The following is a 16,974-nucleotide window of genomic DNA, read 5'->3' as shown; positions in this document are numbered from 1 at the left end:
TGTTGGAGTATCTGTAAATGCATTTGCAAGGGCGTTAACATGGGTGTCAAATTGCAGCCCTCCATGTGTCACCCACCCTGTGGCACTTAAAAGATTTCAAAAGAGTTCCAGTGTACAAAACATTCTTAGAGGGAGTTGTCAAACAGCAAATCCAGAACAGGTGTGGTTTTTCAGGTTCTTTCTCAGAGCCTTTGCGTATAATAGTAAGACATGGCTAAACATGATCTGAGGTTTGGCTTGTGTTTACATAGAACTGCTAGTGATTAGACTAATTATGAATCGTTTATTTTTGTTTGTTTTTCTTCCAACAAAACAAGTTTAATTATGAAAGTCAATAGCAACTGGGGTTGTGCACCATTCAGAATTTAAATTTGAATTGCGGTAGCAAACAGGATCCATTATTACAAGTCAAATTTGAATGTGAGAAAGCAGAATTACATTGAATTGAAAATGGTCAATCTTATTAAAAAACATTATTATTTTATGAGGTGCTGATTTGGTGTGAATTTGCACCTCAAAAAACCTAACCCTAACCCCCCCCCCAAAAAAAAATTAAATATAAAGGTCCACCTCTAAAAATATGGTGCAAGATTTGTATGACAACGTACGCATTAGATCATACAAATTTATACGAGCCAAAGCACAAAAAAGCAATGTTTGTCAAACTTTGAATTAATTATTCAAATTATTAAATGAATTATTTTCCCCTTACACAAGAGCTTGTGTGAGTGTATGTGAACTTTTGAATGGGGTCATTTTTATAAATTCAGCTATTATTTTCTCTTGTGGACTGTATATAAATGTCCTTTATGTGAAATATCTTACCCAGGTTAGTACTAAATAAAAAATAACATGTATTTTGTATCATCCCACTTATTTTGCTAAAATAATTGATATTTGGCTGATTCTGCAAGGTGTATGTAAACTTTTGACTTCAACTGTATGTGTACTGGTGAAATATTTTCACATTAATATGGTATTTTGCATTATTGTTTTAATTTGAGATAAAGAAAATCAACATATGTAATGCATTCTGGGAAGTAATTTATAGGAATAGTTTACAAAAAAATGAAAATTATATAATTAATTACTCACCTTCATGTCGTTCCAAACCTGTAAAACCTTTGTTCATCTTTGGAACACAAATTAATTTTTTTTGATGAAATCTGAGAGCTTTCTGACCCTGCATAGACCCCGCAACTAACATGTTCAAGGCCCAGAAAGGTAGTAAGAACATTGTTAAAATAGTCACATCAGTGGTTGAACCTTAATGTTATGAATCTACGAGAGTACTTTTGTGTGCAAAGAAAAAGTCTTCAACACAAAACAGCATTTTTATGAGCAGGAGGCGGCGTTCTAACATCGATTTTTTTTTTTGCACAAAAAGTATTTTCGTAGCTTCATAACATTATGGTTGAACAACTGATGTCACATGGACTATTTTAACAATGTCCCTACCTTTTCGGGCCTTGGACATTTTAGTTGCATTGCTGTCTATGCAAGTGCAGAAAGCTCTCAGATTTAATCAAAAATATCTTAATTTGTGTTCCAAAGATGAAAAAGGGTTGCAGGTTTGGATAGACATGAGGGTGAGTAATTAATAAAAAAAATTTTTTTTGGGTGAACTATTCCTTTAAATTTGCATTTATATCAACACTTAATTTTCTAGAATGCATTACCTGTTGATTTTCTTCAACTGAAATTACTCCATTTTGAAAAAATAATGCAAAATACCATATGTGAAGGTATTTCATCAGTACACATACAGTTGAAGTCAAAGGTTTACATGCACCTTGCAAAATCTGCAAAATGTTAATTATTTTAACAAAATAAGATACGTTATTTCACATAAAGGAAGTTTACATTTAGTCCACAAGAGAAAATAATAGTTAAATCTATAAAAATGACCCCGTTCAAAAGTTTACACACATGATTCTTAATACTGTGTTGTTACCTGAATGATCCACATCTGTGTTTTTTGTTTAGTGATAGTTCATGAGTCCCTTGTTTGTTCTGAACAGGGCCCACAAATTCTTTTTTTGTGTGTGTATTTGGACCCATTTCAACAAAGACTATGAGTTTGAGATCCACATTTTCACACTGAGGACAACTATCAGAGAAGGTTCAAACACTCACTGATACTTCAGAAAGAAACACATTAAGGGGTGTAAACTTTTGAACAAAATGAAGATGTGTACATTTTTCTTATTTTGCCTTAATTTTTTCATTTAGTACTGCCCTTCAGAAGCTACAGTATACTTACAAGTTTCCCAGAAGACAAAATAAATTAATCCTTATGCATCATGTTGCATGAGTCCCTCAGTTGTCCTCAGTGTGAAAAGATGGATCTTAAAATCATACAATCTTTGTTGGAAAGGGTTCAAATACACACAAGACTTTGTGGGACCTGACAGATTTTTCTGAAGAACAGCAGGCAGTTTAACTGTTCAGGACAAACAAGAGACTACTAAATAAAAAAAAATAACATGCATTTTGAATGATCCGGCTTGCTTTGCTAAAATAATTACCACTTTGCAGATTCTGCATGGTTTATGTAAACTTTCAACTTCAACTGTATACAGTTTAGTGCTTTTTTCTTCCTTTTTTTTCAAATTCATTTGTACTGCCAGAAGGTGTCTCAAGTTATCTACCTCTTCATACACTACAAACAATAGTCAAAGAATATCAGATGTCTGGTTTTCTTTTTGCTTCTTTTTATGCTAGAACTCCGCCCTAGGTTTGAGAACTATAAAACCCTGACAATTAAAACCTCTCAGACGTTTTGCTCAACCCCAGAGTTACCAGTGTCCAGCAACAATGGCATCTCAAGGCATACAGATCCTGGGCATCATGCTTGCTATGATAGGCTGGTTGGGGACCATCATCATCTGCGGCATGCCAATGTGGAGGGTCACGGCCTTTGTTGGAGCGAACATAGTCACGGCACAAATCATCTGGGAGGGTCTGTGGATGAGCTGTGTGGTTCAGAGCACCGGACAGATGCAGTGTAAAGTATATGACTCCATGTTGGCTCTATCGCAAGACCTGCAAGCTTCCAGAGCCATGGTTATCATCTCCATCATGGTGGGCGTCTTTGGATTCCTGATGGCTGTGATTGGAGGAAAGTGCACCAACTGCTTGGAGGACGAAGCGGCCAAAGCTAGAGCGTGCATCGTATCAGGGGTGGTTTTAATTATTGCTGGTTTTCTCATCTTGATACCCGTTTGCTGGTCTGCACACACTCTTATCAGGGACTTCTACAACCCTTTAGTAACAGCAGCCCAGCGGAGGGAGCTGGGAGCCTGTCTGTACATAGGCTGGGGATCTGGAGGCCTTTTGTTGCTGGGTGGTGGACTTCTTTGTTGGAACTGTCCGTCCAATGACTATAGACCCTACGTGGCAGCCAAATACGGCCCTGCCAGATCTGTGATCCCAGCAATGGATTATGTGTGAGAATAACCTTTAGATATGCGGCAAGTACTGTGCAAAATGACTGAAAAAGACTATCACGCAACTTATCATGACTTTGTCATTGGTTAATTGAAAATGACTAAATGAAAGCTGATTAAAGCTCACAACTGTTTGTTTACAATAAAAATGTGATCTAAATAAAATCATGTTTGTGATTGTGTGTGTGATTGATCATGAGCATTTCCAAATACAGATGTTAGCACTGGAAACTGTTTTTTTCACACACACACTTAACACTGAGTGAACACTCCTCTGTTGACCATTCCACAGCTGCTGTTTTGTGCCGCTGCTTTTGTACATGCATACAAAGGATAAGTTATTATCGTCGCCAAGGAGAAACTCTTTGCATTCCAACTACTGTGCAAAATCAAACAAGCACAAACATTAATTACAAGGCTTTGCTGCATCTGTTTTAAACAGGAATGTGCATTCTGAACAGGAAAAACAAAAGTAGAAATGTGACAAATGAGTGTTTTTAAAATTTTATTATAAAAAGGAGAATTTTTAAAAATCTTTTTAAAATATGGCGCTGTGGTGGTGGTAATTGGTATGTTTATCTTGGCTACATAAATGTTTTAAATGATTATTTAATGTCAGAATATTGACAAGAAAGCATTTTCAAAAATTTTCCCAGGGAAAAAAAAATTATTACACACACACACACACACACACACACACACACACACACACACACACACACACACACACACACACACACACACACACACGTTATGTTTGTATATTAAATATAATATTTCTATATAATATATATTATATGAACATTAATATATACATGTAAATACTTTTCAATATATACTGTATGCGTGTGTTCATATAGCCTATATATATATATATATATATATATATATATATATATATATATATATATATACATACATATACAGTACACACACATTTATTAAATAATCAAAAACTTTGATAATTCATATTCATTTGATAAATTTGCATTCTTCCTTGCTGTGCCACATAACTTTAAAATAGTTTTTAAACAATTAAAATTTTCTATATTGCTATAATGTTTAATTATTATTTTTTTTAAATAAAACTTAATGCCAAATTACCACAATTGTTTTTACCCCGTAAATTTCAAACTTTTCATATTCCGTGCACCACTAAGATGAACAAAATAGAAGAAACTGAAAACTTGTTAGTTATTGAAAAGATGGTATGTCATTTTTGTTTTATTAATACTGCATTTGTGATATAAATACTGCATTCTAACAACAACAGACAAAAAAAAAAAAAAAAAAAAAGCGTGACATGACCATTATTTAAATGTAGTGATTATTTAATCACTTATTTTTATTAGCAGGAAAACGGTTCGATATTAAATGTGTCTAAACGTACATTCATGTAGGTTATATTTAAACCACTGGATTAATAGTTCATATAGTCAAAATGTTATATTTTATGTTCAATATAGAAAACTTAGAAAAAAAAATGTAAAAGTTCTGATGTACTTTTAAATGTTCTTCATACATATTCTTTTTCCGATGCGTTTGATTTCGGTGCCGGGTATTTGGGGGCGAATGCTCGTTCGTCTTTCTGCGGGCACTGGCAGCACAGTATCGCGCCCCCGATGAACAGCAGCCCCGCGGCGCCCCAGCCAGTGTACAGCGACGCCCCGAGCTCCCGTCTCTGCGAGTCCGGCAAAAGCGGGTTGTAGAAATCACGGATAATGGTGTGCGCCGACCAGCAGACGGGCGAGAGACACAGCAGTCCACTAATGATGAAAAACACCCCTGCAGATATGACAACTTTTGCCTTGGAGGTTTTGTTATCGATGCAGGTGGTGCATTTCCCTCCTACGACCGCCAGGAGAATGCCGAAGACTGAGAGCACGATGGAGAGGACGAGCAAAGCGCGGGCGGCTTGCAGGTCCGGGGACAGTGCGAGTAATGAATCGTACACTTTGCACTGCATGTGCCCCGTGCTCTGAACCACACAGACCATCCACAGTCCCTCCCAAATGATCTGCGCTGTCACGATGTTGTTGCCGATGAAAGCTGTAACCCTCCACATAGGGAGGACACAGGTTATGATACACCCCAGCATCCCAATAAAGGACAGGGCAACTCCTAAAATCTGCAGCCCCATAGATGCCATGGTTCTTCTCGTCCCTTCACCCCGTTTAAATTTTTTTATTGTCTGAGAGGGAGTTTATATGCGGACCCCCCAACTTGTTGGGGTGGGATTTGGGGATTTGCACAAACCAACTGGACTTGAGAAGCAAAAAAGGGATGTGGTCTTGAACATGGTTCATCTGCCTGGCTTGTTTAAGTTTTTTTTTCTTCTGTATTTGGGTCTCTTTTAGTCAGCTCTCCTAAAACACCTTACAACCTTTAAATATTTACGCATGGCATGATACAAACTTTTATGTCTGCATGTTTTTTCCTGTTTTTGTTTTAATTTTTGTAAGCTTGTAAGTTTTTAAACTTATGTTTGTTTCTGTTATAGTAGCCTACTTAATGTATATTGTTACAAATTATGTTTCAATGTTTTTGTAATCCCACTAAAGTGTTAACATTAACTTTAACATTTCACATTCTAACTAGTTCACTAAATTTGTCTAACAAAGTTTACAGCAGGCCTAAAACACACAAAAGATGGTTTTATTCTTATTTTATTAGTCACAAACATGTTAATATTATGTATTTTGTTTGATTACATTCTTTTTGGAAAATGTAAGTAAATATATTTTTTTTAAATGTCAAACTTGTTTGTTTTGATAAGGCTAATTTCACAATAAGCATGTATTCTAAATGCACAAAGCTAAATTATATTTTCACACATTTTGCATTATCTGACAAAAGTAGCTTGGTTGAAAATGATGCACAATAAAAAAAAAAAGAAATAAATATCTTGATATGATTACCTTGACTTTTTCTGTGTTGTCTTCACACAGTTGATGTCTCATCTGACACCGTTGATGCTGTGGTAAACAAGCCAACACTTGGAAAAGATAAATAACCTTATTAGGGCAAAAAATGCTGACTGTAGTTCATGGGGGTGGTAATAAAAAAGTTTCTGCCGTTTTGTGCAAGCATAACAAAATAAATAAAAAGCAAAAATCTGTTACTGTTCTGCTTTTTCACTCCAAAGGCAGACATATTATGATAAAAAAACATTTGTGGTAATAATACATTTTCTTTGATAATACAATTTCACTTTAATTATCAAGATATATCAACTATAAGAATTTGTTTGGACCACAGCCAAACCATGGACACTGAGAAAAATCTCGCAATAATGAGAATGCAATATCCTTGAAGCCTTTTAGTAAATTCACTTACAATATTTTGACTAATTAATGTTAATAGGTAGTAAAGATACGTGTGGCCAGTGTTAATTAAGATATTAACCTAATATTTCATCTCTCTGACCAGAAATTATAAGAACAAACACAAATGTTGTCAAGATTCTTGCCTTGGAAATCCAGGTTCAGTTTGGTCAACCAAACGCATTTTGTTCCTCAGACAGTTTTTGCACTCTTCTCCTTAATTTGTTATAACTTTTGGCAGTCTATAGCTTTCCAATTGTTTTTTTCTGGTCTGACTGATTAGTACAGCCCAAATCATGAAATAATTAACAATTTTTAGCAGCAATAATCAGCAAAATACAGTGCCTTGCGAAAGTATTTATACCCCTTATTTTTCACGTTTTATGTTGCTGCCTTATATTAATCTGTTTTAAATTACTTTTTTTCCACAGCAATCTACACTCCATGCATCATAATGATAAAGCAAAAACAGAATTGCCACAACTTCATGAATTTATTAAAAATAAATTTCACTTAGAAAATGATTCATAAAACTCAACTAACCTGTCACTTTGACTTAAGTGTGTTTTATGTTGTGGTTTGTTAAAATGCATTCATTTATAAAAATTTTATATATATATTTTATATTTGCAAATATTTATTGTAAACCCTAATTTGTGAGTGTATAGCAAGCCCCTGGTGTTCTGGCCTGTGCAAATGTATTAAATGTTTTATGTGATTAAATTAAATAACAAATAATCTGTAACTTGAAATGCATTTTCACTGCGCCTTTTAATGGCTTTCAAAAAGTGATTGGGACAACATTACGAAACAATTAATGTGGACGTGGTTATTTTGTCTGAAATTAATTAGGAGCATGAAATCCTGACCACCTGCATCAAATCACATTAATTACAAACCACACCTCTAAAAGCCACTATAAATAATTGTATCGGACATTGTTACGATAGAGTCTACTACTTTGCACGCTAACGAAAACACAATGGCATCTGCTGGGCTTCAGATTTTGGCTACTGTCCTGGCGGTCATCGGCTGGTTGGGTGAGATTATTATCTGCGCGCTCCCCATGTGGAAAGTGACGGCCTTCATTGGCACCAACATCGTGACCGCACAGATCTTCTGGGAAGGCCTCTGGATGAACTGCGTGCAGCAGAGCACGGGACAGATGCAGTGCAAGGTCTACGACTCCATGCTGGGACTACCACAAGACCTCCAGGCCGCTCGAGCTCTGGTTATCATCTCCATCCTCGTGACCTTCCTCGGTGTTCTTCTGGCCGTCGCTGGAGGCAAGTGCACCAACTGCATTGACGACCGGGACGCGAAGGCTAAAGTGGGAGTCGCGGCTGGCGTGTTCTTCCTGGTGGGTGGCGTTCTGTGCCTGATCCCGGTCTGCTGGTGCGCACACACCGTCATCAGAGATTTCTACAACCCCATTCTGTCCGAGGCTCAGAAGCGGGAGCTGGGAGCATCGCTTTTCATCGGCTGGGGCGCGTCTGGTCTGCTGATCATCGGGGGCGCGCTTCTCTGTTGCCAGTGCCCAAAGAGTGACGGTCGCGGGTATTCCGTGAAGTACTCCGCTCCGAGGTCTGCCCCAGGAGCCTATGTGTGAGACTCCGACTTTCTGGACTGAAATGAATTCTCCTGTTTGTGAAGGAAGAGATTTACTTTTTACTTTTCTGGTCTTGCATGACTATTTTTAACTTAATAAATTCATGTTTGTTTTTTACTTTTGTCTAAGTGACTCCTTTTTCTGTAGCTTCAGATTTTATCCATGCTTTCTTTCTGTAAGAGTAGGTGCAGCCAATTGTAGTTTTTATGGGTCTGGCTTCCTGTCTCATTGGCGTCATGCTATTTTTAGTTGTAAAATTTCATTTTCTTTTAAGCACAAGTTTGTAGTGCAAACAGTTTTACCACTGAACTTCTGGTTGTGTGGTCTGGTTCCATACAGTGGACAACTGTTAGTGGGCTGGAACTTATTTTTAAAGTTGGAGCTTAACTCTCCAGGAAAGTAGACCATAAGAGACATGAAATGAGAAGCTCCGCTTTAGATAACATTTGCAAAATCTTATCAGATATGGCTCTTATGCAGGGGCCAGTTGTGCAAAACTAGCCAATATGTTAACATGTCAGTTAGCAAAGGGGTAATATTTCTTTTTAGGTTCAAATTGGATGAGTCTACCTTTTTGTAACAAGTTATCTGTCCTAAAGAAATTTAGTAGTCAAAAGTTTTACATCTTGCAGATTTTATTTTTTACAAAAATAAGAGGATCATACAAAATGCATGTTTTTTTTTTATTTAGTACCAAACTGAATAAGATATTTCACACAAAGTTTACATCTAGTCCACAAGAGAAAATGATAGTCATTTATGAAAATGACCCCTTTCAAAAGTTTGCATACACTTGATTATTAATACTATGTTGTTAACTGAATGATCCACAGCTTTTTTTTAAGTGGTAGTTGTTCATGAGTCCCTTGTTTGTCCTGAAAAGTTGAACTGCCTGCTGTTCTTCAGAAAAATCCTTCAGGTCCCACAAATTCTTTGGTTTTTCAGCATTTTTGTCTATCTGAACCTTTTTGAGATCCATCTTGAGGACAACTGAGGGACTCATATGCAACTATTACAAAAGGTTCAAACACTCACTGATGCTTCAGAAGGACACACAATGCATTAAGAGCCGGGGGAAAAAAGAGGTGAGAACTTTTGGAATTTGGTGATCAGGGTACAGTTTTGGAACGACAACGGTAAATAAAGACAGAATTTTCAGTTTTGAGTGAACTACCGCTTTTTATCGTTTTTTATTCTATGACATTTATACCCCCTTGTGTGTGTGTGTGAGTGTTAAGCTTACAAGTCTTGAAAAAGGCAGTTGCTAACTAGTGGTTAAATGAGAGTATAGAGTTTGTTGTTTGCAAACTATTCTAACTCAAACCTTCAGGCAAAACATTAGTTTAAATCAAGAAAGAGTTGGTGGAGGCTTAATAGTGGTGATATTGACCATTGTGAGGTTTGTTTATGGTGATTGCATTTAGGCTACAAAATTCATAAAAGTTTACAATTTAGGTTACCTTTTGCTTAAAGGCATTGAAGTGTGTAGTTTTTCCATGAATCCATCCTACTGAGTAGAAGAATCAAGTCGAGCAGGAAACTCTATCCAGGTCACCTCCCCTTGCTTTGCTTTCTCTTTGTTCAAATACCAATACCTGAGGCACAACAAGGAAGAGCATTCACTCTGTCAATAGTCATTCGCTCTTACAACTACAACGTTTATCCTTCCTTTTATTTCAGATGAATCGCTTTTGTTCTGTAAACGATGAGGAGACGACAAATCTTGGCTGTATGTCTGGCTCTGTTGGGCCTATGTGGTATTATCCTGGTGTGTGCATTGCCTATGTGGAAAGTGACAGCCTTCGTGGGATCAAACATCATAACAGCACAGGTTTTCTGGGAGGGCTTGTGGATGAACTGCGTCCTGCAGAGCACCGGTCACATGCAGTGCAAAGCGTATGACTCCATCTTGGCTCTGACTCAAGGTCTCCAAGCAGCTCGAGGTTTGATCTGTGCCTCTATCGGTGTCGGTGTGGTCGCCATTGGACTGTATGTTGTTGGAGCCGAGTGCACCAACTTTTACAGAGAAGAGCGGCTTAAAAAGGCCAACACTGGAATAGCAGGTGGTGCAGTTTTTATAGTTGCAGGTGTAATGTGCCTCATTGCTGTCAGCTGGTCAGCATATGTTATCATCGTGGACTTCTATAATCCTCAAGCAATAGCGGGAAGAAAAGGAGAGCTGGGAGCCTCCGTCTATGTCGGATGGGTAGCTGGTGTTCTGCTGATTGCAGGTGGTGGACTGCTCATCAGCACATACTCCAACCGATGTTGACATGTGCTTGGTTAAGACTCAAGTGACTCTCAAGTGACGTGCCTGGATTATTCAGGACTGTTTTATGTTCAAAATACATTAACCTTCAGTTATGTCAACCAGTTAGTGTTCAATCATTTGTTCAGATAGAGCTGTGTTATATATGTTTATAAAATTAGTTTTGTCATTATAAATCTTTTTAGATTTAAGTTTCATTAGATTTATCACAAGTAAAGTTTTGATTTTTGATCTTTATTCATATGAATGTGACCAAAATGGGAAAATGTCAAATAAATACTATATAATTCTTTATCTCTTTTTACGTGAATGTTTCAATTTGTGTACTACTTTTTCCAATGTAGAGACCACAAAAGAGCATGAGAGTGAATGCAAAAAACACACTAGCTGTTATATAGAGTGCCTTGCGAAAGTATTCATACCCCTTTCTTTTTTTTTTCACATTTTGTTATGTTGCTGTCTTATGTTAAACTGTTTTAAATGACTTTTTTCCTCCACATCAATCAACACTACATACACCATAATGTCAAAGCAAAAAACAGATTTTTAAAAAAATTTTACAAATAAAAAAACGAAAAAAATTTCTGGGGCAGTTGAAATTTAGCTCAGGACTCAGGAGCATTCATATTTCTTGTATATGTTACTACACTTCAAGTTGGGTTTAACCTGTGGCAAATTTAATTGAATGGGTATGATTTGGAAAGGCACACACATCTTAATAAAACATCTAAAAGTTGAAAATGCATATTAGAACAAAAACCAGGCCCTGTGGTAAAAAAACAAACAAACAAAAAAACTGCCTTTAGAGCTCAGAGGGAAGAGTGCATCAAGCCACACATCTAGGTAAGAGTTCAGAAAAAAAAAAATCTGCTGCATTGCAGGTTTACAGCAGCATGTAGTCTCTGTTACCCATAATGGAAGAAGTTTAAAACAACCACCTTTCTAGAGCTGTCCTCCTGGCTAAACTGAGCAATTGATGGAGAAGGGCCTTGCCTAGAGTGGTGACCAAGACCCTTATGGACACTCTAGTTGAGCTCCATGATCATATGTGCGGATGGGAGAAATGTACAGAAGGACAAACATCACTGCAACACTCCAACGATCTGGGCTTTATGGTGGTGTGGCAAGACTCAATCCTCTTCTCAGTGAAGACGCATGAACCCACCAAACACAGAGACGTCCAAAAGACGTAATTTTGACGTCTTTGCCATACGTTCAGAAGACGTCCACTGAGAAGCCAGAATGAAAGTTTTTGCGACGTCTGTTTTAGACGTCTTTTAAGTGTGCAATAATGACGTCCAAGTGACATAAATATAGAACGTTCAGAAGACGTCCACTGAGAAGCCAGAATGAAAGTCATTGCGACGTCTGTTTTAGACGTCTTTTAAGTGTGCAGGAATGACGTCCAAGTGACATGAATATTGAACATTCAGAAGACGTCCACTGAGAAGCCAGAATGAAAGTTTTTGCGACGTCTGTTTTAGACGTCTTTTAAGTGTGTAGGAATGACGTCCAAGTGACATGAATATTGAACGTTCAGAAGACGTCCACTGAGAAGCCAGAATGAAAGTTTTTGCGACGTCTGTTTTAGACGTCTTTTAAGTGTGCAGGAATGACGTCCAAGTGACATAAATATAGAACGTTCAGAAGATGTCCACTGAGAAGCCAGAATGAAAGTTTTTGCGACGTCTGTTTAAGACGTCTTTTAAGTGTGCAGGAATGACGTCCAAGTGACATGAATATTGAACGTTCAGAAGACGTCCACTGAGAAGCCAGAATGAAAGTTTTTGCGACGTCTGTTTTAAACGTCTTTTAAGTGTGCAGGAATGACGTCCAAGTGACATGAATATTGAACGTTCAGAAGACGTCCACTGAGAAGCCAGAATGAAAGTTTTTGCGACGTCTGTTTTAAACGTCTTTTAAGTGTGCAGGAATGACGTCCAAGTGACATGAATATTGAACGTTCAGAAGACGTCCACTGAGAAGCCAGAATGAAAGTTTTTGCGACGTCTGTTTTAGACGTCTTTTAAGTGTGTAGGAATGACGTCCAAGTGACATGAATATTGAACGTTCAGAAGACGTCCACTGAGAAGCCAGAATGAAAGTTTTTGCGACGTCTGTTTTAGACATCTTTTAAGTGTGCAGGAATGACGTCCAAGTGACATGAATATTGAACATTCAGAAGACGTCCACTGAGAAGCCAGAATGAAAGTTTTTGCGACGTCTGTTTTAGACATCTTTTAAGTGTGCAGGAATGACGTCCAAGTGACATGAATATTGAACGTTCAGAAGACGTCCATGAGAAGCCAGAATGAAAGTTTTTGCGACGTCTGTTTTAGACGTCTTTTAAGTGTGCAGGAATGACGTCCAAGTGACATAAATATAGAACGTTCAGAAGATGTCCACTGAGAAGCCAGAATGAAAGTTTTTGTGACGTCTGTTTTAGACGTCTTTTAAGTGTGCAGGAATGACGTCCAAGTGACATGAATATTGAACGTTCAGAAGATGTCCACTGAGAAGCCAGAATGAAAGTTTTTGTGACGTCTGTTTTAGACGTCTTTTAAGTGTGCAGGAATGACGTCCAAGTGACATGAATATTGAACGTTCAGAAGACGTCCATGAGAAGCCAGAATGAAAGTTTTTGCGACGTCTGTTTTAGACGTCTTTTAAGTGTGCAGGAATGACGTCCAAGTGACATAAATATAGAACGTTCAGAAGATGTCCACTGAGAAGCCAGAATGAAAGTTTTTGTGACGTCTGTTTTAGACGTCTTTTAAGTGTGCAATAATGACGTCCAAAAAACATAAAAAGTGAACATTCATAAGATGTCTTTTTAAACATGTTTTTATTGCTGACCAAGCCACATCATTAGTTTAAAATGACAAGAGAGTACTTAATGTCTAATGAGTTTTTCAGCAAAATATTAACATATTTACAAGCTGATATAAATACATTATAATAGCTAAACTCAAAGTCCACTACACTGGAAATAAACAAAAATGCCTTACAGTACTCATACAAAAGTCCTCAGTTATTTTCCATCAAATCTAATTAAAGAAACACAGAAATAAACAAATGACATGAGATTACTTAAGACAAGAGGAAACTTAAGTTCTTCAGAAAAAACAAAAAACAAACAAAAAAAAAACACACAAGCTGAGAGAACTAAATTATAATATTAAATTAAACTAATAGTTCATTTAAAAAAATTGGTCTGACATGGGGGGGAGGGGAGGGACTGTAAAGTCATGCAACAGTCCTTAGATAGTGTCCACCCCTGTGTGCCATCCATCTCCATTCCTCCCCGGGGCATGTTTGAGATGTTCTGAGGCATGATGCTTTATTGTCGCCTCTGTAACTTCTTTGTTCCATGTCATGACTGCAGCTGCAAGAGTAGAACGAAAACAAAAATTACAAACGTAAAGAAAACCAGTGTACATTACACTGCAGTATGAATGTTCAGTTAGTATTTTTATGTGAAAACATTAAGATCTGTTAAAATCTCTCCCGTCAAGAAATCAAATAAAAAGGAAGCACTATGCAGAATGCAAATACTGCAAAATAGCAATAGAAGGAGGCTGGCACAACATCCAATTTCTCTCAATAACTCACAGATTTTTAGACTTGTCTCTAATGTTCCATTTTTTTCGCTGACCAAAGTTAATCATTCTATATAACAGACCTGTACAGACCTTTATATGTAACTTTACTCACAGAAAAATCACAGGAAAATCTTATATGAGTGAGTTGGTGTTAAAATGACATGGATAAGTTTTAGTCGTCTCCAGAGGAAGATTCTGCTTCTTTCCCTTCCCCTTCATATTGAATTTTGCCATCAACTGGTTGGTAAAGAGCCTAAAAAACAAATGCACCATTTAAATTAACATTAAATGGATAGTTCACCCAAAAATTATACGATTCTCATAGTTTTTCGTCTTAAATAGTTTGAAATGAGTTTATTTCTTCTTCTGAACATGACGGTTATTTTGAAGAATGTAGGTAATCAAACAGTTGCTGGTCCTTAGTGATTTCCTTAGTTTTTTTTTTTTGTTTTTTTTTTCCAAAATTTTTTTTTTGTCAATGTGGACCAGCAACTGTTTGGTTACCCACACTTAAAGTATAAATATATTTTATTTCTTCACCACAAAAAATGGCAAACTGTGAGAAGAAATGTAACAGGATTGTCAAGTTCTGTGTGTTGGGATACTGTTGCAAATACCTGTCAAGAACTTTGTGGACACAATCCCTCACTTCTTTCCCTCCAATTCTTGCAAGTTGCAACACCTTTAAAGAGAGGGGTTAATATTCCTGTCATGTTAGAAAACATTAGACTCTAACTGGCTTCACTGATATATGTGACCCTGGACCACAAAACCAGTCTTAAGTCGCTGGGGTATATTTGTAGCAATATCCAAAAATACATAGTATGGGTCAAAATTATTGATTTTTCTTTTATGCCAAAATTCATTAGGAAATTAAGTAAAGATCATGTTCCATTAAGATTTTTTGTAAAATTCCTACTGTAAATATATCAAAATGTAATTTTTGATTAGTAATATGCATAGTTAAGAACATAATTTGGACAACTTTAAAGGTGATTTTCTCAGCATTTTGATTTTTTGCACCCTCAGATTCCAGATTTTCAAATAGATGTATCTCGGCCAAATATTGTCCTATCCTAACAAACCATACATCAATAGAAAGCTTATTTATTAAGCTTTCATATGTTGTATACATCTCAGTTTTGTAAAATTTAACCTTATGACTGGTTTTGTGGTCCAGGGTCACATATGACAGAGGAATATTGATAAATAAAACAGATCTTAAGATTAGACCACTTCCAGAGTGTGTCTTGTAAATCATACCAGGGTCATTTGGCCTACTGTAACACGTTTGTTCGTTCCCCTGTTTGTTTGCCCTGTTTTCCCTCTGGACTTTTAATTGAACTTCATCTCCCACGATCCTTTGTATGGCTTCCCACCATCTTTGATTTGCCCCACACCTGTTTGCAATCCCCAGTTCATTTGTCCCGCACCTGATCTCTATTATCCTCCACTATTTAAGTCTGTCTGTTTGTTCAGTTATTGGTCGGTTAGAGTTGTGAATCTTGTTGTCATTTTTATGTGGTTTTTCTGTTGATGTATATTGTTTGATTAACCTGTTTTGTTCCATTGGACTTATTAAATCATCTTTACACTCTTTCTACTTGTAACACCGTCCCTCTGTTATCGTATGCTACATCTACATCTTGCAGCATAACACTTCTGCTTGGTTCATGTCTTCTATAATCCGGGTCTTACATAAATAATTGCATAGGATTGCACAATTTTGGGAATAATCAGGTGGGAATTAATAAAGGGTGTTGACATTTAGGCTAGTAACAGAAGTAAACTGCCAGGTATGTTTACACATATGATGAATATGTTTTGGTGACAGATGCTTCCACAAACAGAATGAAAGTGACAAGATGTGATACAGATAATAAAAAAAAATATAAAAATAAGTGCATTAAAATATATACAAAAATATTTAAAGCAAAATAGAAAAAAAAAACAGAATAATACACAATATATTAAGTACAAAAGCATGGAAAATGTAAATAATGTGTCATATACACTGTAATAAAGTGTTGTCTATACTGTTCAAGAGATTTATTGCCTGAAGGAAAAAAATGTTCCTGTGCTCGGCCGTTCTGGTGCTCAGAGCCCAGCAACAGTTTGAATAGGGAGTGTGCTGGGTGCGAGGGGTCCAGAGTGATTTTGCCACCCCTTTTACTCACTCTGGATTAGTATAGTTCTTGGAGAGTGGGAGGGTCGTACCTGTGATTTGCTCAGCAGTCCGGACTGCACTGCAATCTCCTAAGGTCTGATTTGGTAGCTGAGGTAGTTATGAGTGCACATTCGGTGACTGCAGCGTAGATCAGTGGGGCAGGTTGAGCTTCCTCAGCTGGCGAAGGAAGTACAACCTTAGCTGGGCCATTTTCACAATGGAGGTAATGTGAATGTCCCACTTCATGGTGGTGCCCAGGAATCTGTTAGACGTTAAGATACTGAACCAGATGTGCATGTCCACAGATGTACAAAAAATGTCCCCGTTAGACGTCAGATACTGAACCAGATTTGCACGTCCACAGACCTACAAAAAAAGTCCCAGTTAGACGTCAGATACTGAATCAGATTTGCACGTCCACAGACATACAAAAAAAGTCCCAGTTAGACGTCAGATACTGAACCAGATTTGCACGTCCACAGACGTACAAAAAATGTCCCCGTTAGACGTCAGATACTGAATCAGATTTGCACGTCCACAGACGTACAAAAAATG

General features: G+C 37.1%; 3 protein-coding genes across 3 annotated transcripts in view; 2 read left to right on the top strand and 1 right to left on the bottom strand.

Moving 5' to 3' along the window:
- The window catches only part of LOC141292816 (claudin-4-like), a 4,566-nt gene extending 1,113 nt beyond the window's left edge, over positions 1 to 3,453 (top strand). Inside the window, exon 2 of the mRNA XM_073824880.1 lies at positions 2,831 to 3,453. Coding sequence (XP_073680981.1) covers positions 2,831 to 3,453 — 623 coding nt within the window. The remainder of the gene's footprint in view (positions 1 to 2,830) is intronic.
- Positions 3,454 to 4,724: 1,271 nt separating this feature from the next.
- cldn29 (claudin 29) lies at positions 4,725 to 5,606 on the bottom strand. Its single transcript, XM_073824883.1, has one exon. It carries the CDS (start codon positions 5,596 to 5,598, stop codon positions 4,966 to 4,968), a length of 633 nt encoding a protein of 210 aa, XP_073680984.1. The 5' UTR covers positions 5,599 to 5,606; the 3' UTR covers positions 4,725 to 4,965.
- Positions 5,607 to 7,754: 2,148 nt separating this feature from the next.
- LOC141292817 (claudin-like protein ZF-A89) lies at positions 7,755 to 10,653 on the top strand. Its single transcript, XM_073824881.1, has 2 exons — positions 7,755 to 8,263; positions 10,095 to 10,653. The coding sequence occupies exons 1-2, from the start codon at positions 7,755 to 7,757 to the stop codon at positions 10,651 to 10,653; spliced, it is 1,068 nt and encodes a 355-aa protein (XP_073680982.1).
- The last annotated feature ends 6,321 nt before the right edge of the window (positions 10,654 to 16,974 follow it).

This window comes from Garra rufa, chromosome 19 (assembly GCF_049309525.1).
Source record: "Garra rufa chromosome 19, GarRuf1.0, whole genome shotgun sequence".
Lineage (NCBI taxonomy): Eukaryota > Metazoa > Chordata > Actinopteri > Cypriniformes > Cyprinidae > Garra > Garra rufa.
Note: the sequence above shows the minus strand (reverse complement) of the source record. Positions and strands in the feature narration are given on the sequence as shown.

What these genes read in the sequence shown, in the direction of transcription:
- cldn29 (XM_073824883.1), bottom strand. Translation starts at nt 5,598, where the DNA reads ATGGCATCTATGGGGCTGCAGATTTTAGGAGTTGCCCTGTCCTTTATT.
- LOC141292817 (XM_073824881.1), top strand. Translation starts at nt 7,755, where the DNA reads ATGGCATCTGCTGGGCTTCAGATTTTGGCTACTGTCCTGGCGGTCATC. An exon ending in CTTTTCATCGGCTGGGGCGC is followed by an intron (nt 8,264 to 10,094) that starts GTCTGGTCTGCT and finishes AACGATGAGGAG; the next exon opens with ACGACAAATCTTGGCTGTAT.